General features: G+C 34.2%; 4 protein-coding genes across 4 annotated transcripts; all 4 read right to left on the reverse strand.

Annotated features, from left to right (window-relative positions):
• Positions 1 to 1,249: 1,249 nt before the first annotated feature.
• HELRODRAFT_176625 (hypothetical protein) lies at positions 1,250 to 14,866 on the reverse strand (the record flags this gene model as incomplete). Its single annotated transcript, XM_009023951.1, has 34 exons — positions 1,250 to 1,405; positions 1,835 to 1,994; positions 2,775 to 2,851; positions 3,681 to 3,683; positions 3,788 to 4,009; positions 4,446 to 4,616; positions 6,093 to 6,179; positions 6,449 to 6,676; positions 6,917 to 7,198; positions 7,355 to 7,464; positions 7,557 to 7,743; positions 7,877 to 7,964; positions 8,252 to 8,402; positions 8,609 to 8,758; positions 8,830 to 8,972; positions 9,073 to 9,263; positions 9,388 to 9,497; positions 9,973 to 10,057; positions 10,307 to 10,388; positions 10,690 to 10,758; positions 11,036 to 11,133; positions 11,396 to 11,493; positions 11,973 to 12,122; positions 12,237 to 12,293; positions 12,683 to 12,767; positions 12,846 to 12,890; positions 13,073 to 13,139; positions 13,285 to 13,363; positions 13,653 to 13,780; positions 13,969 to 13,991; positions 14,193 to 14,209; positions 14,302 to 14,378; positions 14,656 to 14,694; positions 14,853 to 14,866. 34 exons carry the CDS (start codon positions 14,864 to 14,866, stop codon positions 1,250 to 1,252), a joined length of 3,729 nt encoding a protein of 1,242 aa, XP_009022199.1.
• An 800-nt stretch (positions 14,867 to 15,666) lies between these two features.
• HELRODRAFT_192823 (hypothetical protein) lies at positions 15,667 to 18,850 on the reverse strand (the record flags this gene model as incomplete). The annotated part of the gene is made up of 4 exons (XM_009023952.1): positions 15,667 to 16,496; positions 16,753 to 17,619; positions 17,733 to 18,539; positions 18,722 to 18,850. 4 exons carry the CDS (start codon positions 18,848 to 18,850, stop codon positions 15,858 to 15,860), a joined length of 2,442 nt encoding a protein of 813 aa, XP_009022200.1. The 3' UTR covers positions 15,667 to 15,857.
• Positions 18,851 to 19,746: 896 nt separating this feature from the next.
• On the reverse strand, positions 19,747 to 23,346 carry HELRODRAFT_176627 (hypothetical protein; the record flags this gene model as incomplete). Its single annotated transcript, XM_009023953.1, has 6 exons — positions 19,747 to 19,853; positions 20,152 to 20,231; positions 20,380 to 21,133; positions 22,006 to 22,118; positions 22,503 to 22,759; positions 22,930 to 23,346. 6 exons carry the CDS (start codon positions 23,344 to 23,346, stop codon positions 19,747 to 19,749), a joined length of 1,728 nt encoding a protein of 575 aa, XP_009022201.1.
• A 647-nt stretch (positions 23,347 to 23,993) lies between these two features.
• On the reverse strand, positions 23,994 to 24,482 carry HELRODRAFT_143362 (hypothetical protein; the record flags this gene model as incomplete). Its single annotated transcript, XM_009023954.1, has 1 exon — positions 23,994 to 24,482. A coding segment is annotated over one exon (489 nt), but the record flags the coding sequence as incomplete, so codon positions are not given.
• Between the last annotated feature and the right edge of the window lie 518 nt (positions 24,483 to 25,000).

Raw genomic sequence — 25,000 nt, forward strand, 5'->3', positions numbered from 1 at the left:
CTGTTTAATTTTGTTGATATTCTGATTTTACTGTTGGTGAGGATGTTTTTCATTTTAGAATAAGCATCTTTCGCCGTAGCTATCCTTTTTTGATATCCACATCAGACTTCCAAGATAATTGAAGCTGTTGACTTATTTCACCTGTTTGCCATCTGTTTAGTTTATGTTAATTTGCAAGCCTTTCTTTTCATTTTTTAAGACCAGTTTTGAAACAACTGTTTTCAGGTTTTTTTATTGAATCTGCTATAAGAGCTGTATCATCAGCATATCTTACATTGTTAATACTAAGACTCATGCCTCCGATGGATATTCTTGCTCGATTTTCTATCTTTCTCATGATTATCTCACTATAGAGATTGTACAAGTTTGGAGAGAATTAACAGCCTTGCCTTACACCTTTCTTCATTTCGACAAAACTAGTCATCTTGTTACCAAATTTCATCGCTGCTTTTTGGTTCCAATAGAGGTTTTTGATAACTCTCGTGTCTTTTCCATCAATGTCCAACTTTTCTAACATTTCCATAAGCTCCATGTGTTTCAAACTATCAAAAGCTTTGGAGTAACCGACGAAGCATATAAACAACTCTTTCTTCATTTCAATCGCTTGTTCACTGATCATTCGTAGCATAAAGTGCCAAATTCTTCTACATCTCATCATCAGAATTCTCAAAAGAATTAACAGTAATAAAATAATAATAAATGATCCTAAATATAATTATTGTTATTATTTTTATTGAAATTTTGAACGAAAGTTTACATTAGATTATTAATTTGATAGTGGGAACGGTACCAATGGTATTAATACATCATGATGATGTTGATAATGATAACAAAACGATGGTGGTAATGATGATGATGACGAAATGATGGTGGTGATGATTGAAATAGTACCTCATGGTTGTCAGTAAATGAACATTAGTTAATTATAAGCTCTTGTCGGCTTTAAACAATGTTCAATATACAAAACCAGAGTCACTATTCACGTATTCACACTAATTATCCAATCTCTTTACTAATAATATACTCATTGTAAATTTTATTAAAACTGTTTTAATAATTTTCAGTTTAGTTGATTATCATTTATTTAAGAATACGATAACCTAAAGCAGGTTTTATAAATTAATTAATTAATTTATTTTATTTATTCAATCAAGCTTAAATTATGCTATTTTTGTTAAAATAATACAACGTTGTTAATGATATAATGTTATTTTAATTTATTATTTATTTCGAAATTTATTAATAATGCTTAGCCAGTGACATAAAGAATGTCTTTCCTCGTCCATTCAATCTCAGGCTTATATAGCCATCTAAAACTGCCATCATCGTCGTCATCATCACTGCTTAATCTCAATCTAATCATTTGTATGTAGGAGTGAAGATTAAACAAATCTCGAAAGCAGTCCTGGTGATGATGTTGGTGGTGGTGGTGATGGAGAGGACGACGACGATGATGAAGATGATGCTATTGATAATGATAGCAGCGCTGATTGTTAGTGTTAGCTGAAAATTTATTTTTGTCATCATTGCAATTTTGGAACATGGGAATTCAAACAAGAGATTCAATAAAAACTCGATTAAGAATTGTTGAGTAAAAATGAATGGCCCATTGTTCTTGTCTTCTATTTGCATGTTTCTCATTCTGAAAAATTAAATTTTCTTCCAAAATTGTCTGTTTTCTGATATACGGTTTTTAAACATAGAATAATTTTTAAAATTTACACTTAATGTATAAATTTCAATCTAAATTCTTTCATAAGTACTAATCAGATATATTAATTGAACCTAAATGCCCCGGTTTACGATCATCTTCTTGTTCTCACCTCTTGTTAACTCGTGTTAAATACTCTTTTGCTAAATCTGCATTTGCTTTTTCTGGCCCTTTTCTCTGGAACTCTCTTCCTCCTTCTCTGACTACCTCTCTATCACTTACGAAGTTCAGAGCGGATTTCAAGACAAAAGGTGAGCATGGGAACGTCAATACCGTTGTAAATCTGCATTTTTAAAAAATTTATTTTTTTTTAATCCATTTTATTCACAAAATATGGATTAAAAAAAACTTTTTGTGTTAAAAATTTTGAAAATGGGAAACGGGACGGAATAGGAGGGAAAACGCGGAAAGGAATTGAAAAATAAGGAATGGAAATTTTCGGGAACGTTGTCGTAAATGGTAATTCGGGAGAGAATCCGGAATGAGAAAAAAATGGGATAGAATTGGGAACAAATTTCAATACCCGCTCACATCTTTAATTCACACAAACAAATCTATCACAACATGCATTGTTTGTGTGTGGTGTGTGTATTTGTGTGTGTGTGTTTGTATTTGTGTGTGTGTTTGTGTGTGTGTTTGTGTTTCTGTTCGTGTTGAATTACATAAATTCTAAACCGATAATCATGGAATTTTGAATATTTGATGGTGTTGTACCATTAGAATAATATATGAAAATAATATATTAAAATGTAATTATTCATCATTTTCATAATAATAATAATAATAAGAAGAAGAAGAATAATAATAAGAATAATAATAATAATAATAATCGCTATCGTCGTTATCATCCTCGTCTTCACCGTCAACAAATTGTATGGAGAATAAAATTATAAGGTCATTTTATACTCTAATACTAAGGCTACTGCCTGTGTCCACCTTGTTCTGTTATTATTGTTATTATTATTGTTATTATTATTGTTATTATTAATGTTGTTTCATATCAACATTTCTATAAAATCGTGTGGTTAAAAAGAAAAAGTTCGTCAATTTTTTTTCCTCGGACCCATTCAACCCCATTTCAAAGGGCTCCTTAAACTTTGAGGGCCATGCCGGATGAACCCCTTCTAGGGATTTTGTATGCTTTTTATTTTTATAATTATTAAAATAATTAATTATTATAAATAACATTAGTAATCATCTTAAGGACCAAATATCCTGTTGGATTTAGCTTAAAAGTTTATGAGAAAGAAGAACAAGAAGCTAATTTAAAAAAGTGAAGCGCCACAAAATTCAGGAAGTTTTAAAACGCACCGCACTGTTTTGTTTATTAATTTCTCAGGATGTCGTCATTTCTTTATTTGTCATTTCCGGCACGTTGCGATTTTGTTTTTATTATCTTTTTTGTGAGTTTTGCAGTTAATTTCCGTCAGGATTCATTTAATTACTTTTATTTGTTTGCATGCATGTTTGTATGTACGTGCGTATGTATGTTTGTATGTACGTGCGTATGTATGTTTGTATGTACGTGCGTATGTATGTTTGTATGTACGTGCGTATGTATGTTTGTATGTACGTGCGTATGTATGTTTGTATGTACGTGCGTATGTATGTTTGTATGTACGTGCGTATGTATGTATATCTTTTAAAAGTATTTCATTTTAAATTTTTTTAAGAACGAAATAAACTTGAAAAACCAAAAACTATAAAAGTTACGATGATAACTAGCAATATTCAAGCTGCATTTAACTCCTTCGATTGTTTTTTGTAATAGTTTTTACACGATTTAATGATAACAAAAACCTGAAAACTCAATAATGACGTCACATCTATATCATAATATAATAATAACAACTAATAATTATAATGTGACGTCATTCCTATGTAATAGTTTATTAAATGTCTATAGTTTTGTCTCAATCGTGACAGAATAAGATCTTGTTTTTAATGGTGATTTAAAAATATAACTAACTAGCTAAACAAATAAATGTGTGTGTGTGTGTGTGTGTAGTTTAACTATAGTTACTTATAACAACTTTTAACTTTTTAATTATTATAGTTGATTACAATTCATTGCACCACACAAGCACTACTCGTTTGAGCTGTGACGTCACTTTTAAAATTGTTATTATTATTATTATTGTTGTTGTTGTTGTTATTTTTATTATTATTATTCTTCTTGTTTTTAGCGTTTATCATGTTATTGTTATTATTGTTATTTTTGTTCTTGTTGTTGTTGGCCAGTGGCTTGCCTGTCATGATGGATTGTCGCCTGTTCTGATTCCGCTTCGATTCCATCAGCTACATCGAGTGAGTGAATGAATGAATGGATGAATGAATGGATGAATGAATGGATGAGAGAATGGTTAAATGAATAAAATAGACTTTAGGTTGTGTTTGTACAAATCAATCAAAGAGAGCCATCATTCATTAATTCATCCAAACAATCAGTCAATCATTCATTCATTCATTTACTCACTCATTCATTCATTCACTAATAAATAACAGTCGTTAGAACGGTGCAAGTTACACAGCATAGAAAATTTTTTTTTAAATTCTTATTTCAAAAGATTTTCGACTATTAGCAACAAAAAAAACAGCAAAAAAATGCGTCAAAACGCAAAATTAATGATTAAAATTGATAAATATAAAAACAAATTGATTGAAAAATTAAAAAAATAATAAAATTTTCAATGAAAAACTTGAAAAAAACGAAGAAAAACAAAAAAAAACTAACATTTTCAATGCCATTGGAACCGAAATGTTGGCTAATCGCTCCTAAACTAAGGTAGCCACCATTTTTATTCGCCTCATTCGCCAACCTCTTTTCATCATCACCAAACACAAACACACTCATTTCACCATCATCATCACCATCATCATTCTCCTCTGTTACTGCTTGCAGAGGCTGTTTGTGGTGGTGGTGATGGTGGTTATGATGATGATGGTGGAGGTTGTGGTGGTTATGATGATGATGATCGCCGAAAGGAAAGTGGGAAACAAGATATTTATAATTTCAATAATTTACGGTTGTGGATTTAATACTGATTATGATGATGATGATGTTGATGATGATGATGATGATGTTATAAAGTTGTTGTTGATGATAATGATGATGACGTTGATTTGTTAGTGAGAGACGGGAGGCGGAAAAGTTTTAAACTTCTATATTTCAATTCGCGACGATCTGATTGGTCGACAGACTCGCGCTCGCCAACCAATCAAAATCTGATCTCAAAATATGAATAATTTATTTATGTACATAGGATGATGATGGTGAAAATGCCAGATAGATATATAGGTGCAGAAGGTAATTGGAAATAAAAAGTTAAATTAAATGAATGAATAAATTAATTAATGAATTAATTAATGAATTAATTAATAAATGAATGAATTAATTAAATATTTGACTAAAACTTAGCATTAACAAATATTTTATTAAAAGTTTAAACCAAGAAATAATTCTAAAACATTTCAAGTTTGAAGGGGAAAAATGAATTGAAAGACAGCTAGCGGGTGCTGAGTTAATGAGTGTTGAAACTTGAAGAAGATAAAATACTTCTATTATTACTATACTACTATTACTATAACCTTTCTTACCACTACTACTACAACTACTACTACTACTAATACCATTAAAACCAACTACTACTGCTACTACTACTACTACTAATACTACAACTACTGCTATTACTACTATTATTACAACCAACTACTACTACTGCTACTGCTGTTGCTACTACTACTGCTACTACTACTACTACTATCATTACAACCAGATACTACTACTACTGCTACTACTACTACTATCATTACAACCAGCTACTACTACAAATGCCGCTGTTGTGGCTGCTACTACCACTACCACTAACTTAACTTCTTTGAATAAAAATCTTTAAAGAATGAAAATTCGTATGAAAATGAAACCCACACTCCTAACGTGTTTTTGACCGGCAATCATCTAGAGACAAAGTTGAAGTTTCGAATTACAACAACAACAACAGCAACAACAGCAGCAGCAGCAACAACAACAACAACAGCAGCAGCAACAACAACAACAACAATGATTCTATTATTGCTAGTATAAATGAAAAAAATAATGGCGGAAAATATATTTATATTTTTACTTTTGGCGGGAAATATAATTATCGCATTAGTTTTGGAGGAAAATATATTTATATTTTTACTTTTGGCGGGAAATGTTATTATATTTTTAGTTTTGGCGGAAATATAATTATACTTTCAGTTTCAGTGGCGCTAATATAAATTATTATGATTACAGTGAAGTATCAAGGATAACGATGATTAATATTAATATTATTATTATTATAGTTATAATTATAATAATTATAATTATTATAATTATAATTATAATTATTATTACCTGTGTTATCATCTTCACTCTTGTCTTCAGTTTTCTACCGCTGCTGAATGCCAGCGCGTTTATTTGGCCGAAAAATACTTCAAAAATCTGTGAGGAAATGAATAGATGTCTGTCTGTGTGTGTGTTTGTGTGTGTGTGTTTGTATGTTTGTGTGTGTGTGTGTGTGTGTGTATGTTTAATAATAACAATAATTATTATCAATGTTTAACTATTTAAACTCTGTAAAACTGCTACGTTTAATAAGTGACTGGCTGGCTGGCTGGTCAGAATTTAATCCTCACAGCTCATCTTTATTTCAAATCCATATCAATCCTGTTATCCCATTTTACCTCATCCCCATTTCATCCCAGTCTTACTTTATCCTCTTCCGATTTCTTCGACCATTCCCGACATAGTTCCTGCAACCTTCGTTCCTTGCTCTCCAGTCTCTCGCACTTCCTCTGCAGTAACAGGACCTCGCTCTTCAATTGGCTGGCGTCAGGTGACGTCACCGATGACGTCATCATCATCATCATCATGGATTTTCTTCTTTCGCTGAACTTTTTTTCGCTCAGTTCATCCGTCGATTCAAGTTTTCTTAGCTCCTGATTGGTTGGTTGGTTGGTTGGTTGATTGGTTAATAAATCGATGTTCTATTTTTAGCAACTAGATTTAGTGAGTTAATCTTCACACAGACACAAACATCACCAACACCATCATCGCGAACGCCATCATCATCATCATCTTCTTCATCATCATCCCAACTTTCATTCCAATTTCATCCAACCCTATGAAAAAAAAACACCAAACAAGCGAAAGAGAAGAAGAATACTGGAAACAAACACCTTGGTCGACATCTTCGCCAGCTTTGGATTGGGCTTGCAATCGACTTGGACGGCATAGACGCAGAACGTAACGCAACCATTCTCGAAGAACTCCACGTGTTGTTTGGTGACGGAAGGAAATGAGATTATGTGGGAGTGATTGAAGGTGGCAAGTGTGCATCCGGAAGTATTTTTTCCCGCATCTGTTTTCGTTTGTACGATGCTCTCTCCCCTGACGTTGTATCTCACGTACAATCCGTGTTTGTGGCGGCTGTCGTGCAGTTCCAGGCTCTTCACCAGGATCTGGGTGGGAGTTTGCGTGGGATGTGTTGGGAGCGGATTAGGAAGATGATGATTGTGATGAGGATGATGAAGATGACGATGTAACAACGATACATTTTTCACGATTTACAAAACTATTTTTTGAAATAAAATTAATGACTTGGACACCCCTCTAACTTTGAAATGGTATGGCTTGCCGACGAGTTCTTTCGGCTGTTCGACGTAGTGTTCATCGCCTAGGTTGCGTCCATTTGATGAGCAGGGGAGTATGTGAACTTTTAGTGTTCCTGGATTTATGAAAAGAATTAAACATTCCTTCCTTTTTTCATTCATTCATTTATTTACTCATTCATTCACTCACTCATTCATCCCATCTTACCTTCATCATCCCCTTTAAAATTCCGGATCGGGATGCTGTCTTCGAAGTCGAGAAGGTAGGCTAGACTCTGGAGGAAGATGTTCGCGTGTCCCAGCAGCATATCTTCCACGGGTTCCCAGAAAGGGTCTTCGTCATTCGGGATCGTCTCGATGTCCAGGTCTCCGTCCAACATCGTCTGGTAGAGATCCTGGAGAGAAAGTAGGAACGATGGGTGGATGGATTGATTGGTGGATGGATTGATTGACAATAAACGAACGAATGAACGAATGGATGACTGAATGAACGAATTAATAAATGAATTAATTAATTAATGAACAAACCTGCATGATAAACCTTCTATTTAGAAACTTTCCTCTCTCCCAGAGCCAGACATTCTGCGTCAACAGATCTTTCATCTGGACCATCACTCTGGCGGTGATGATGACGATGATGAGAATGAGGATGATGATGATGATGATGACGATGATGATGATGAAGTTAAAAATGAAAATCCCGATCAACAACCATTAAGACTTAAGCAGATAAAATCCCACAAAACCTACTGGCATAAAATAAAATCACGAATTGAAAATCTCATTTTCAATTAGTGAACATTTGTTTTTTTTTCTAAAGCAGTCTCCACCGTTCCACACACACACACACACACACACACACACAAAACGAAACGAAACGAGACGAAACGAGACCCCACAAACTTAGTAGGTCTTGCGTTGATGCCCTCGTAAGCGTCCAGGGCCAGCAAGACAACGTCGAACGTTTTGTATTTGTTCATCTCTTCGGAGAGGGCGTTGACCTCTGACACGATGGGCAAGAGTTCAAGGACTTGCTCTTGCGTTATTTGTTTGTCTATGGGAGGGGCAAGAGGTGTCTGTCATAAATTTAAGCCACGCCTCCTCATGTTATTATTATCATCATCATCTTCATCGTCATCATCATCACCAGTTACATCATCACCATCCTACTCTTCCTCTTTAAAATCACCATCTTCTTCATCTCCATCAAAAACGACAATCATCATCATCATCACTATCGCAATCACTATCATCACCGACCTCTTGAGAGCGCCGACATATCTGAGGTGGTGGTGAAACCTTGCGCCTGTGCAATTTCCATCTGGGCCATCTCCCACGTCACCGTGACGTCAGCATCACGTGATTTCGGTTTGTCCAATGGGTTGATGAATACGTAGAGATGGTTGGACCCTGTAATTGATTGGTGGAAGTTAATAATTTTAAGGACCAATACATTTCTTTCTAAAAATCACCCAACCAACCAAACAGCACTCTGTCGTTATAGTTCAATACATGGGCTTCTCTGATTGGCTGTCCGTTAACCTTGACCTTTGCCCCTTCCATGGGTCGAAGCTCAAACGTTCCGTCAGATAATTTGACTATGTCGGCATGATGCTTCATTATGCTGAATAAATTATGTTAATAAGGTTATTAATTATGCTAAAAATAACGTGATAGCGGGATAGCTAATTAAATTTAAGGTAATCATAACTCTGTCTAACTACCTGAGTCCGCTGAAGCATATATCAGGGGCGGGTTTCGCATCCTTCCGGCCAATCCTGGACACCCCTTTGTTCAAAAAGTGGAACACCACTCCTGATAATAATAGATCTTCATTAATATTCATGAGATGAGGCTCTTTAAGTTTTCTGTCGTCGTTTATGTTGATGAAAGATTCGGCCCGTGCCAGTTCCAACTGCAGTGGAGGGAGGGGGCAGAGGGGGATTTGGTTTGAAAGTTTGTAAAAAATATTATAGCCTAATTAATAAAAATTATATTAATGATAATCATAATAATTTTAATAATAATAATAATCCCACCTTCTTACTCCAGGCTTTTTCTTTCTGAACAGAGGCCTCGATTTTTTCCTGGTTCACCTTCAGTTTGTCCATCGCCTCCAACATCATTTGCTTTTTTAACTTTTCGATTTCTGACGATGATGATGATGACTATGATGATGATGATGACGACGACAATGATGATGATGATGATAGCGTTGATGATGATGATGATGATGATGGTGGTGGAATGAGAAAGATTGGTGTTTTATAATTTTCTAGCCAGTAACAAACTAAATTTTTAGTCTTATTTCAAATTAGTATCGTCATCACCACTACCACCACCACCATCATCATCAACACTATCATCATCAACACTATCATCATCACCATCATCATCAACACTATCATCATCACCATCATCATCAACACTATCATCATCACCATCATCATCAACACTATCATCATCACCATCATCATCAACACTATCATCATCACCATCATCGTCATCATCATCATCACCATCATCGTCATCATCATCATCATCGTCATCATCGTCATCATCACCATCATCATCATCATCACCATCATCAACATCATCAACATCATCGTCGTCGTCGTCGTCACCTTCGGGACTCATTTCTTTCGTTACTTCAATCTGCTCGATGATCTTTCCGGATTTAATTTGTTCCTTCAGTCGTTCATTCTCCTCCTACGTGAGTGAATGGATGAATAAAATGATGAATGAATGAATGAATTCGTAAATAAATAAATGAACGAAGAACGAACGAACCATTGAATAGAAAGATATTTACTGATCTGGCACTCAAGTAATTTTAGATAGATGGATGGATAACAAACAAAATTATTTCTATATAACCACCATCATCATCATCACCACCATCCTCATTATCGTCACCACCATCATCATCACCATCATCATCATCATCATCATCCTCACCCTAAGTTCCCTAATTAATCTGTCCATCGGATCTTCATTGATGATCGCCTTGTTTTTAATTCTTTTGGCTCGATCAGCGTACCTTTTTTGTGGAATTGAACTATCTATCTATCTGTCTGTCTGTCTGTCTGTCTGTCTGTCTTTCTGTATGTCTTTCTGACTGTCTATCTATCTGTCTATCTGTCTGCCTGTCTGTTTGTCTGTCTGTCTATCTATCTATTCATCTATCTAAAAATTTATTTATCTAAAAATCTATCTAATCTATCCATTCAGTCGCCAATCCATTCATTCATTTATCGATTCATTCATTCATCCAATCATTCATTCATCCATCCACATTCAATCATTCATTCAATCATTCATGCAAAATAATTCCTCCCGACCTCAGTGTGGAAACAGTCTCGTCGTAGTTGATGTCGGCTGGGGAGAGGGCGGCTATCATTATCGTCTTGCTGAAGTAAATTTAAAAAAATATATATATTATTATTATTATTTATTATTATAATTATTATTATTATATTTATAATTAAATGAATGGATTGATTGATAGACGAACGATCAAATGAATGAACGAAACGAACGAACGGACGAACGACCGAACAAACGAACAGATGAACGAACGAATAAATGAAAGAAACGAACGAAAGAAGGAACAAACAATATTAACTTTAATTACTACTAATAATTATTAATTATAACTAATAATTATTAATTATAACTAATTATGACCTGTTGCCACCAAGGGCATTTTGAAGTAATTTTGTTAGGATTGAATCACGGTAGGGTACGACGATTTTTTTCTTGCCACTTGACGAGTCAGCCAGGGCCTGCATAAATTAATAAATTAGTTATTTGTTGATAAATTAATAAAATAACTTGTGAATAAATTAATTTGTGAATAAATTAATAAATTATTATGTGAATTAAGTAACAAATTAGTTTTTGTATCTTTGGTAAAATTTTTAAAAAATTGTAAGAACCTAGATCTCCCCTTACGAGTTTAATCGAAACATAGAATCGACACATACCGATAGATTCGAAACACATACCGATAGATTCGAAACATTCGGTCAAAACCGAAACCCTTACCGATATGACGTTACCAAGAGCTGACAGTGATTTGTTGATATTGGCGCCTTCTTTGAGACGATCGCCAGTTGCACCCGTGCTATCAGCCCGCTCAGAGCCTGCAGAATTATTTTATAATTTAATTATTTAATTATTTAATTCTATTGTAATTATTTTATTATTAATTATGAATGAAATGTTTATTGTAAGTTATGATTAATAAATTTAAGAGTAAGACTGCGAACTTACGGTTCTTTTATGAATATTTATTAGTTTCATCTGCGTCCAATCAGAAAAAGGCTCGCTGACTAATGTTAATCAGCTTTGCATATCTAACTTGGGATGGCCAAAGTTGGAAAACTCTGCCACTCTTACCATTTACAATTAACCCTTATAATAATCATCTCTCTCTTTCTCGCTCACTCTCTCTCTCTCACTTTCTCTCTCTTTTTCTCTATCTCTCTCCAATTTTTCATCATCGAATCAAAATTGAAGAAATTACGAAAACCATTCATCGTTAACTCATGAATAATAATCAGCTGGCCCTGTCTAATTAGAAACGACAAAATTTCCCTTAAAAAAACCCCCGCTCACAAACCTGCCAGATCCACAAGATTCATCGTACTGCTCTTCTTGTTCTCACTGGCGCCACTCCTGATGAACTGATCGAACGTGATGGTGACCAGCGTGTGGGCCCTGCTCCTCGTGGCGTTCATGTCCGTCGAACCGATCGTACGACTGGCAGTCCCTGGGAGGTAGTCAGGGTGACGATGATGATGACTACGATGATGACGATGGTGATGATGTCGACGATGATGACGATGGTGGCGATGATGATGATGATGACGATGATGATGATGACCTTGTTGCATCCTCTTGTCAATTTCCACGTAACTACCCACAGGAACTTGTTTCAAGCCTTCAATGAAAGAAAGAAGGAATAAAAGAATGAATGAATGGAAGAATGAATAGAAGAATGAATGAATGAAAGAATGAATAAATGTTCTAACGTTAATAAAATAAATAAATGATAGAAACGAACAAACGAACGGATGAATGAATGAATGAATGAATGAATGAATGAATGAATGAATGAATGAATGAATGAATGAATGAATGAATGAATGAATGAATGAATGAATGAATGAATGAATGAATGAATGAATGAATGAATGAATGAATGAATGAATGAATGAATGAATGAATGAATGAATGAATGAATGAATGAATGAATGAATGAATGAATGAATGAATGAATGAATGAATGAATGAATGAATGAATGAATGATTGACAGAAAAAAATCTCACCTTGTACATAGAATGAACCAAATTGCGGATTCTGCCTAACTGGTAGCCCGCCTTTGGGGCTTTCCTTCGTAAGCAAATCACGCACCTGGTGGTTATGATGATGATGACGATAACAACAACAACAACAATAATAATAATAATAACAATGATGACCCTGACCCACCTGCTCGTTGTAGATCTCCAGCATTGAGAATGAAACCTCGTACCTCTGAATGGCAACAAAAATGGATTGGTATAGCCACAAGTAGTAGTAGCAGCAGCAGCAGCAGTAGTAGTAGTAGTAGTAGCAGCAGTAGTATTAGCAGTAGTAGCAGCAGCAACAGTAGTAGTATTAGTAGTAGTAGTAGTAGTGGTATAAATATTATTACTGCAATAGTAGTAGTAATTAACCTTGCTGGCGTCCTTATTAGAATCTATGGTTTTGAAAAGTTCGCCACAAGTTATCGGCACGATACCTCTGAATATTATTATTTATTATTTACAATTATTATTATAATTATAATTATTATTATTATTAGTAGTAGTAGTAGTAGTAGTAGAAGTAGTAGTAGTAAGGTTATTATTATTATTTTTCTTAACAACATCATCATCGTCGTCATCACTTGTTCGGTCCGTAGCCAATGAGAGAGTAGGATTTGCCGGAACCAGTCTGTCCGTAAGCGAAAAGAGAACAGTTGTAACCTGATGATGATGACGATGATGAAGACGACGATGATGATGGTGATAATGATGATGATGGTGGTGTTTCTTGGTTGAGATTATAAAGTAGATTGTGGCGATGTTTCTAATTGTTTAACATCATCAACAACAACAATAACAACAACATCAACAACAACATCATCATCACCAACAGCAACAAAAACATCATCATCACCAACAACAACATCATCATCACCAACAGCAACAAAAACATCATCATCATCACCAACAACAACATCATCATCACCAACAACAACATCATCATCATAACCCTCAAACGCGTTTTTCAGAACGCCTCTGCCTAAATCGTCAAAGACAGTTTTCTGAGACGCATATTTCGAACTATTTCCGGCTGGCCTCAAAGTCCCATCAGAATCAGTACTGTATCCGTCATGTGACCTTGTTATTATTATTATTATTTGTAGTAGTTGTAGTTGCTGCTGTTGCTGCTGCTGTTGTCATCAGTTATTAATTACTTCAATTCATTCATTATTTCATCATCATTACCACCACCAACATCATCATCATCGTTATTATCGGTAAATTATTTTTGGAAAACTTAAAATATTTGAGTTGAAATGACTAACCAGTAGGAATAGTCGAAAGTGAACTGTTCAAATGTGATTGGTTGATTGAATATATCAGCAAAAAAAAAGTCACATCAAAATCGATTGGTTAATGAAATTTTTCAATCGATTTGATTGGTCGATAAATATTCATACCCGTTAAATAAAATTGAAAATTCAAATTGATTGGCAGTCAAGTTTTATCGTAGATTTAATTTTTGATTTGTAACAAAAAATAATTTTACCTTCTTGGGTTCCTCTTCTGAAAATATATTTAAATAATAATAGTAATAATAATAATAATAATAATAATAATACCAATATTAATAATAATAATAATAAATAAGGGCCAACTTGGGGCGTCGGGGTTCGATATGAGGGTCATGTTACCCCTCATCTCTATGACTAACTTCGCATTCCGATCTTTTTCTCTGTGAAATAAATTGAAATTTTTCATGTATCTCTCTCTTTTTCTGCCTTTTTCTCACTTTTTCTCTCTTTCTCTCTCTCTCTCTCTCTCTCTCTCTCTTTCTAGCAATAAACCTTTCTGATCTGTTATCATCGTCTTCATCACCCCATCCACATCATCATCATTATCATTCTTTTTAATAGTTGCAATAAAAATACAAAATGCTGTTTATAAATATATATTGCAAATAATAATAATTATTATAATAATTATATTATTATTTATATTTATTTGCTCACCTTTGGTTGAAAGGCCTAACTCTTACGGCCACTTTAACGCTGCTAAAAAATAAAATATTCAACTATTATTTGTAGTAGTAGCAGTAGTAGTAGTAGTAGCAGTAGTAGTAGTAGTAGCAGTAGTAGTAGAAGTAGTAGCAGCAGTAGTAGTAATTTTATTCCTATTTATATAATTAGTATTATTTAATTATACTAACGTCTCGTCTCCCATCTTGAGTAGTAATAATTATTATTTTTGTCTAGTTCGAAGAAAAATTACTTTCATAATTCTATTTTATTAGTAATAATATTATTAATCTTTATTATTATTTATTACTATTTTGTTATTTATTATTATTAACTTTTTTCAATTTTTTAGAAGTAAATCAAAAAAAATTATCTTGAATCCATATAACCGAAGTACAACTAACTACTGCTAAATCTACTACTACTACTAACTAAATAATTATTATTATTTTAATTATTTTTATTAATTATAATCCTTAATTTAATTTAAATAAGTTAATTTGAGATCTATTTAGCATTCTTAATTTAACAGCGACGTTTTTAAAATTTGCTTTGATATCACAAAGCAAACACACATACATACACACAGAGACGTGCACACACACACACATATACATACACACACACATACATACATATTTTGGAATATATACATACACACGTACACATACACGCACATCAATTGTATTCTTTTAAAAGAACAAAAAATCAATTTTATTTACCGAAATACCATGGTGACTGGGTAACAAAGGAAGATTTGGCGACGAATGTATGCAGGATCGCTTGTATGTTTGTTTGTATGTCCGTGTGTATGTTTGTGTGTATGCTTGTCTATTGATCTCTGATTGTATCTTACCGTACAAGACTTATGTCTATCAAATGATACTGGTCACTACATAATGATACTGGTCACTACATAATGATACTGGTCACTAAAGAATGATACTTAGATACTTGACGACACAAAACGATTCCGACCGATATTTAACGATATCAAACGAGACATTTCGTCAAACGAACTTTTTAATTTTTTCATATGTACACGGCAATTTAGATGGAAAAAAACAGTTTCTAAAATGAATTCATAAATGAAAATAGATAAGATACACGGATATGAAATCTGCGAATTGAAAAATAACAATAATAATAATAATAAAAATAATGATTACAAAGAGACATCTGAATGATGAGACTCATCATAGCCGGGACAACTTATGGACGAATTCCAAAAACATCTCCTTTGTGACTAATGTATTATTCGTCTGTTTAGACTTAACTTCCTGCTTCTCCAACATCTTCACCTCGTCTGCCCAAGTCCAGTAGAAAGTATTCTTCAGGCAGACTTCGTATGTGGCTCTGGCATCGTCGGGCATGTCGTATCTCGAGACTCTATCATGTACGTGGTAGTAGTAGTCCTTCTTAGATGACTTGCTATGTCCGATAATCCAAGGAAGTGGACATATGACCGTTAGGTAAATTCCGTGTGGGATCATGTATCTATCCCGTCGGTTGTTAGTGAAAGTGGAGCTTGCGGGAGCTGGCAAGTTGTCTTCAGGATCGGTGATTGGTAGTAGGAGCTTGGGTGCATGCTGGCCACCTCCTTTCACGAGACCGTAGTGCAGCCTGTTGAAGATGTTTTCCCCGACGTCTGCGAGGTTGTGGTATTGCTTCACGTGCAGTGGCGTCACGTGTGGTCGCGTCACTTTCGTCGAGGCTGAGATTAAGAGTCTGAGGAGGTTGTGTCTCTCTTCGAAGTTCAGACCCGTGACGTCATTGCCGAACCACGTGATCACGTCGTAAACGTGGATCACTTTCACTTTCATTCCGCCCCTGTTCTGAAAATTTTAAAGGAGAAGTTTATGATGTGCACAATGAAAGCAGGTGGCTCAAATTTATTTAATACAATCAAACAACGACCCAACTTATCAATTCATTCTTTCTATCACCATCCATTAACTCATTCATTCACCATCTATCTAATAATTCATTCCATCTATTCATGCATCAATTCACCATTAAATTCGTTCATTCAATTCCTCTCTCATTCAACATCCATCCATCAATAAAAACGACCAGCAACAAACGACCAACCAATCGACTGAGGTCCCCGCGTTGTTCTTCAACCATCTCCACATCCAGAAGCGTGTTTTTCGGGATTGAAGTGACGTACTCCAGCCTTTCCCATGTCGTCTTGTTCCTCATGAAGACCTGATTCCTTTCGACAGCCAGCAGCAGACACCTCTGCGTGCTTGCAGCGACGGTTGTCTTCACAACTCGAAGACATTTTATGTCGTCAATGTTTCTCGACGTAAGTGCAGTTGTCGGCAGATCGTAAGTGTTTCGCACGAGGGAACAGTAACATTTGTGGGCAGAGATTTGTTCATCAAAGTTTTTCGTCTTTGTCTCATCTGGAATGTCCCACTTACTCAGGCATTCTCTTCTGACGTCTGCTTGTCTGTGATCGTGGAGGTTCACATTCTGAACGAAAATTTTAATCTTATGCAGTGATATCTTCTGCATCTCTCCTAAAAAATTGTTTGATCGAACGATGTAATTAAAAAATGTCTCTGACGATGTCAAGTCTCTGCAAGGCACTATGCTTCTTATCATCCAGTTAGATGATTTGTCGCCCAAATATGAAGCTGCCATCTTACTGTTTATCAGTCTGAAATAATCTAATATGTCTGAAGTGAGGTCTGTTTGTAAGAGCCCCTCACATATTAAATATCTTTCGGAGTTGGCCGGCCTGCTAGTTACCGGCTTGAAAATGTTCACTCGGTGGAAGCAGTGGGCCATTAAAAATATTAGCCCAACACTGAACTCGGTGAAAAGGTCAAACAGTTTGCATACAAAATTTCCACCTGCCCTCAAGATGGAGAGAGCCACCAGGAACTGGCACAAATATAATCGGTGTGAGAGGATCTCCTGAATATTCTCTTGGCCGTCGACAGAGAATCCCTGGATTAAAAATTAATACATTGTTTTATAACAAACTATAGTAGAAAAAACTTATTTTTTCAATTTTAGATAAATTATATAAATGGCTTAAATAAATAAAACAAACAACTTACCCCATCGGCCAGGACAACATGCACGCCTCGACCATTCGTCCTCCACCTGACAAATTCTTCAAACTCTTTTTGGTTGTCCATCTGAAAAATATCTCCATCTCCATCAGCACCCTTCACTCCATAGTGGGGCTCAAACATTTCAGGAGGCCCTGCACTAAAATCCTCTAATTTAAAATCATTATTTCCTTTTAGAGTAAAACCAAAGCCTTTACACATCCCTTTTTTTCTCCAGAGAATGTACTCACTGAAGCCCCCGGGACCAGCACAGATGTCTGCGAATGTTAGGAGTTCGTCTCTGGCGATTAGGGACTCATTTTTGTTGTCAGGATTTGTAGGCGATGTGAACATATAATTGAATGCTGAGTCCATGTTTGCCATCTTCATGGCTGCCCTGTTGAGGAAGAAGGCAGATTTAATTGTCTCGTAGGGGTTGGACCTCGTTCGAGCCTTCATCATATCTTCGGGCTCAACGCTGTCAAAAATTGTTTTTCCCTCTAGGATGCTAGTTAAAGTTTCTTCAGAGCAAAACTTTGTTTCGTTGTCTAACGCCAGTTTAACTGGTCCATTCTCTAACCAATTAGGAGATATTTCTGAAATGAATGATGGATTGGTCAACCAATCAATGACTTCACATTTGCCTAATTCTTCAGCATCAAAATTCCATTGAACCTCTGATGGTTGAAGTCCTTTTTTATTAGAATTTAGTCCAAGCCCTCGTTTGCCTTTTTGTTTTGAGGCTTCAATTGGTTGGGAGATCCCCTGTTCGTGTTTGCCCAACCCTCTTCCTTCTTTATATCCCATCTTGCTCTGAATTGGTAATAAAGAATAATTTATAACTTTATTCATTGGTGTTTTGTTAACAATTCAATTTTTTTTTAATTTTCTCAATCAATCCACTAATATTAAGTTATTTTGAATTGATGAATAAATAAAATATTAAATTAAAATATTAAATTAAATAAATTAAACACATTCACTAATTAACTAACCATGAGTTTCATGGCAATGCTGCTTTCTGTTCCAAGTTTAAGTTTTTTTTTTAATGGTTGGCCTTCAAAATCATCATTGACAGTGAACTTTTCAAGATCCTTTCTTTTTTGTGATCCGTTATTACTCATTGTGAAATGTCTTATTTACCAAATTGTAATTTAATTAATTTAAGAAACTAAAAGTTTGTCAAAGCTTGTAGGCAAAACAAAACAAAAATTAATATTATAACTTATTAGGAACTAAATAGATATAGGAACAAAAATAGGAACTTTCCTGATTTCAAATATTCATTAACAACAGCAATTTATATGGAACAAAATCTAATTTTACAACTTTGGGTAATAAATTAATAGAAGACTTTGATTTTACAAGCAAAGAAAGTAATTTTACAACTTTGGGTAATAAATTAATAGAAGACTTTGATTTTACAAGCAAAGAAAGTAATTTTACAACTTTGGGTAATAAATTAACAGAAGACTTTGATTTTAAAAGCAAAGAAAGTAATTTTACAACTTTGGGTAATAAATTAACAGAAGACTTTGATTTTACAAGCAAACAAAGTAATAATAATGTCGCCATATCGGTTGTTGACTTTTTAAAAGCGAACGAGAAACGACAAAAACTTCAAAACTATGGAAAGCGCTGTTTTATATTCAAATATTAAAATAAAAAAATTTATAGACATAAAATTTCAAGTTGAAACTCAAAATTTTAAATCAAAACTTTAAATTTATTAATTTTAAAATTTTTTTATAAAATTATTCAAATGGAGAAATAAGTCATTAAAAGTTATTAAATGATAAATTTAATTTTTACAATGTCAATAAAGTTTATTTTTACAAACAAAACTATTAAAGAAAAATTATCTTTCCAGAAGAACTTTCAAGCCACATTATTAGATGTCAATAATTTTACAACAATTTTTCAAGTAGAGAAGCAGCTCATTAAAGTTATTGAATGATAAAGTTAATTTTTACATGGTCATTTATCTTTCCAGAAGAACTTTCGAATCAGGGCAATATTTTTAACCGGTCCACGATGGCGAACAACAGGAGTTACTTGACTCAACTTTTGGAAACTTGGCCGCTGGTTCGTAATCGCTATCATTGTGGATGACGAATTTTTTGAGATCTGAGATTGAAACGGTTAAATAATGATGTCGTTAATATTATCTATTTAAAAAGTCATTAGCATTTTAACTATTACTCACTCATTAATCGTAATTATTTTCATTAAGTTTCGTTGTATGATTTCAACCGAACGTTCGACACAAATAATTAATTTCATTTCATTTTTTCAAACTTCATACTCTTGAAAGCACTCAACTGTTTCATATTACCTTTTACGTCTTTTCCCTAACCCTAACCCTACTAAATTTAATAATTTAAATTTTAAAATGCAAAGGTTATTTTTAAAAATAACCGCAGACCAAAGTGTGTTTCTTCCGGGTAGCCCATGGATATATCCATGGGGTAGTCATGCGTTGTTTGAGTCTTCTCTTTCTCTTCCCTTTGAAAATTTAATAAATATATTTCTGTTAAAATATCGCAGAAAATTATGGTATTGTTACTATTATCAGATGAATACGTATCAAGCAGATTAGGCGGGTATCTTTTCAATGATGTGAATATTTTATTAAGAACCATTTAAAACTCACTGTGTACTGGAGAATTCGTTTTTCAAACTTTGTTTTTTGAATTTGATTCCCATTACAATCGTTCGTATGTTGTAGCAGTGATGTTTATAGTCATTGATATATTTGAGTTCATTTTCAAGAGAATTTTCTGCGGATGAGTAGGTCTCGTTAAAGAAATTAATTATCAGCTGACTAACTTTTGCTGAGTTTTCAGGATGGAGGTAGATGGCAACATCGAATGTAATTTTATCGATGATTATCTTATAACTATCGACTGTCAGTAATGAAGTTAGAGCATACAAATTATAAAAAAGTTCTGTTTTTATAATAAATTTGACGTAGTTCTGATTAACATGTTTTTTTATCTCTTCTAAGCAAAGAAAAATATTTTGAAGAGAATCGCTCAAAAGCGAAAGTTTTGCCATATTTTGGCGGTGGACCCCGATAAGACATGGAGATAAGAAATTAAACCACATGCTAAGACGTTGTTTGCTTGCCATGGGTTGAGACTCTGACTCATTTTTTCTGTCTTCCATAGTCTGGGAATGTTTCATGTTTTGTTGACTCATCACAGATTGAGTCTTGCGTTGGTCTTCCATAGTCTGGGGACAATTCAAACTTTGTTGGCATGCCGTGTTTTGGGGCTTTTCCCCATTTGGTTTGTTCGTGTTTTTGGAAATAATTGAATATACACATCTACATTCTTTGACGAGATCTCCAAATGAACGTGCTTCATTCCCGTCTTCATCAGCTTCTACCCACGCACTGACAAGATCTGTTGATGAAATATCGAACTGAGAAATTTGCTAATTTTGATTTCATTTTTTTAAAAGTTAATACAAATACTTTCTGTTGAATTGGGTAATATTGCCGTTGAGAATTTATTATTTAAAAATTTTAATCCATTTTCAAAGTTTGAAAAATTGTTACAGACGTGAGGTCGAGATGGAGACTAATAGTTAGGAAATGTTAAGCATGCATCGAAGAATTAACAAAACTAAGGAATTTAGATTAATTAGATTTAAAATTCATTTAAGGCACTTCACATTAGGCACATTCACAAGTACTTGTAAAGAAGAGAACGAAAAAGAAGAGAACGTTCATCAAGAAGGAGACAAAGGAGGTTTCGAGCAGAATTAGAAATCCTATCGCAGAAAAGTTTGTGTGCGAACTGCAAGCAAATTAGCTATAACTTCCGAGGAAAAGTTTATCACGAAGAATTCTACACACGGTCGGTGGGCGGATGAATTAACGATAATCTTCTGAGAAGCGAATACTGAGAATTTACGGCCTATAAACGTCTGGTCTGACGAGAGAAGCTTGATTTATTGACGATTAGTTTTATTCACTGAATTATCCTGTTGTTAGTTAATTGTGCTTATTCTTAATGTTTGAATAAACGAGTGATTGGTCACAGCATTGTTTTTTTTCTAATAAAGTTCATCTAAAATAAGTCAATTACTGCAACTACAAGTTCAAGGGGTCGGTAATAACAATATGTTAAATGTAAAGATGTGCTTGGGACATCGGATCACCATCATAGAAATTTAATATTTGTTAATTTTAACATCGAGTTATTAGTATTATTAAAAAATTTTACATATATTTTTTAAAAATTGATACAAAGATGTATCGAGAATGGCTTACAATCGTCAATTTCAAAAGTCTTGGAAAGGTTTTTCCTCAGGAAGTTCGTCAAGTATTCACAGTCGTTGAATGAACACACTGTAGAATTACTAACCAAACAACTAGAAGTTTCTCTATAATTATGTATTATTATTATTACAATTATTATTTTATTTATATATATTATTTATATAAATTTCTTCTCTAGAATGTTTCAGATGGATCGACGCGAAAGAACGCGTTCGAATATGATCAAGTCAGTATAACAGCTGCGCCAGACACTTCAACTATAATTATGAATATCATCAATAATATTATTATAGTTATAAATAATATAACTACTATATTTTAATGAATTATATACGTACTACCAATACTACTATTAATAATAATACAATAATAATATTTCTGCTACTACTACTACTACCTCTACTACTACTACCATCATTACTACTACAACGACTACTACTACTACTATTACTACTATTACTAATATATATTTTTTGAAAAATACTAACTGGAGACAGTTGAAAGTGGATAAAAATTTGTACTGAAGTTGCGACAACTTTCTGTGGATAATGTTCTCATTCAAATGCTTGCGCTTCTCTTTCACAAGGGAGACTATGGAGTTTAAATCTGGTACGAAGCCACTTAATTCTAAATATTCATCTTCCATTTTGAACGTTACGTAGTGTGTTGATTGCATAAAGGAGAGATATTTTGTCAGATTGTCCGCGGCTTCTTTGTTGTGCGTATGTAGGAAGGTTAGGCGTTCCTTATGAAAAGGTTTTTGGAATGTGGTTATAGTATGATGAATGGTGGACGAGTAAGTGGAAAGATGGATGAATGAATGAATAAATGAATGGATGGATGAATGAATGAATAAACGAACGAGCCACTGAATAAATGAAAAATCGAAAACCAAACACTCGCCTTAGCAATAACTTTATCCAACCATCTTTCAAACAGATCAATTTTCTCCCTCGTGAGAGCTATGAGATACAAACAACCGTCACCATCATCTCTGCCATTTTCAACCAAACGAACGTTTACAAAGCCATTTTCCTTCGCGAGTCTTTTAAACCATTCGCCGTGGCAATCTTTTCGGACAAATTTTTGCAAAAAATCTCGGTATACTGATTTAACTTTTGATGTTACGATCCATTTTATCTGCTGCGTCAGTGTGTATGCAATATTTCTGACGACGTCTTCATCATGGCTGCTAACCAAAAGATACTTCCTCGCACTATCAACTGTTATCGAACAGTTTATCCCATCAAAGAAATGTTTCTTCAAATTCAGTACTTCCACAACTTCCTGTTGATTCTCAGCCGGAAGTCGAACTTTTAAAGTTGTTGACATTTTTTCACAAGTTTTTTAGAAATTATTTTACAGAATAATCAGACGTTTAAACAAAGTAGCCATTAATTAATTAACAGTACACGCACAAACACAAATTCAACGTATTATTATTTATCATGTAGATGATCTCAAAATTTCTATTTAAGTACCTTCAATTGGAAATATAATTATTTTAAAATGATTGAACACTCGAGTGCACGTAAAACGATCTTAATATGTATGCAAGCACAACAGTACCTTACGATCTAAATAATGATTAGAAGAAATATAAAGCCGCTTTGAAAACATCCGAAAGTGAAATTTGGGGAATTCCGATCGTACAGCTGCTGCACACACACACGCACACACATACTCACACACACACGTGTGGATGCATAAATTTAAATTAAATACATTTAGGCAGCAAATGATGATAATTAAGGTTTGCAATATAAACAATCAAGCAGGCACAGCTACATACACCCAGCCACCATGTTCGAGTGCACTTAGAAACATGTTTCTAAGTGCACTCGAACATGGCGGCTGGGTGTATGTAGCTGTATGTAACTGCTGATATCAGCAGTTGAAGTTATTGTGTCTTTATATCGAGGTGAGACGAACAAATAGAGTTTTGAAGTATGTCCGTTCGGTTGACATTTTCAATCATCTTCATCGAAAACACAGCCGAGGTAGGGGTATTGTTGTATAATTTTGAAGACCTGCAAGCCTTCAGCGTACGGTATCTCTTGCGTGTCTCTTGAATTAGTGACAGGTTTATTTTTGTTGTTATTTAAGCGAATGTGTCTCAACTGATCGTTCGGCACGTCTTTGACGTAAATCCATTCAACAGAAAACTGTCCTTTCCATTTGACTTCGGCAAGAAATAGGACGGGAGTGGTGTAATCAACTGATGACGTCATTTGAGAGATGCCACAGAATTTTCCGCTTCCGTTCGGGCTAAAAAACAAAAATAATTTGCCGCCATTTTGAGTGACTTCTTTGAAAGCTTTGTCCAATCTCTGACCTCCGTACAGAGTGCTCGACCAAAGTGAATGTCGGATTGATCTGCGTATCGCGTCTTTGTTAGAACATTTTATCACGAAAAATTTAGAGTTTTCGAAGTTTATATCGAAATGAACTGGATTGTAGTTGTTGATGTTGAAAGTGAATAGCTCTGGTATATCGAAGTTGGGCTGGGCTGTATACAACGTCTTCGAAATATCCGATGATGAGTGCTTTATATCGAGTTTTTCTGCAGCAGCGGATATATCGTAATTGGTAGTTTTTTGACTCTTGGTTTGAGAAATCTTCGCAGATGTTTCAAAATTTTTACAAAAATGTCTACTGGATGATGTTGATGTTTTCCGAGAGTTGTAATTTTTCTTAGTTCTCTCCTTTCTATCATCATCACCATCGCAATCATCATTCTTGTCGTCGTCCACACAACCATCATCATTTGGTAGTTTCAAATTGCTAGAACCTCTTTCTGTATCATTTGTCTTTTGAGAGGAATATTGATTTTTTGATGAATTTCTACACATCTGTGTCAAGTAAAATGTTGTTTATATTAAATTATTATTTTTATTATATATAATCAATCAACCATTTATTCATTACCCATTCACTTATACGATCATTCGTTCATTCAATAATTTAACCAATTAATCAAACGTTC

The sequence above is a fragment of the Helobdella robusta genome, assembly GCF_000326865.2.
Source record: "Helobdella robusta unplaced genomic scaffold HELROscaffold_38, whole genome shotgun sequence".
Taxonomy (NCBI): domain Eukaryota; kingdom Metazoa; phylum Annelida; class Clitellata; order Rhynchobdellida; family Glossiphoniidae; genus Helobdella; species Helobdella robusta.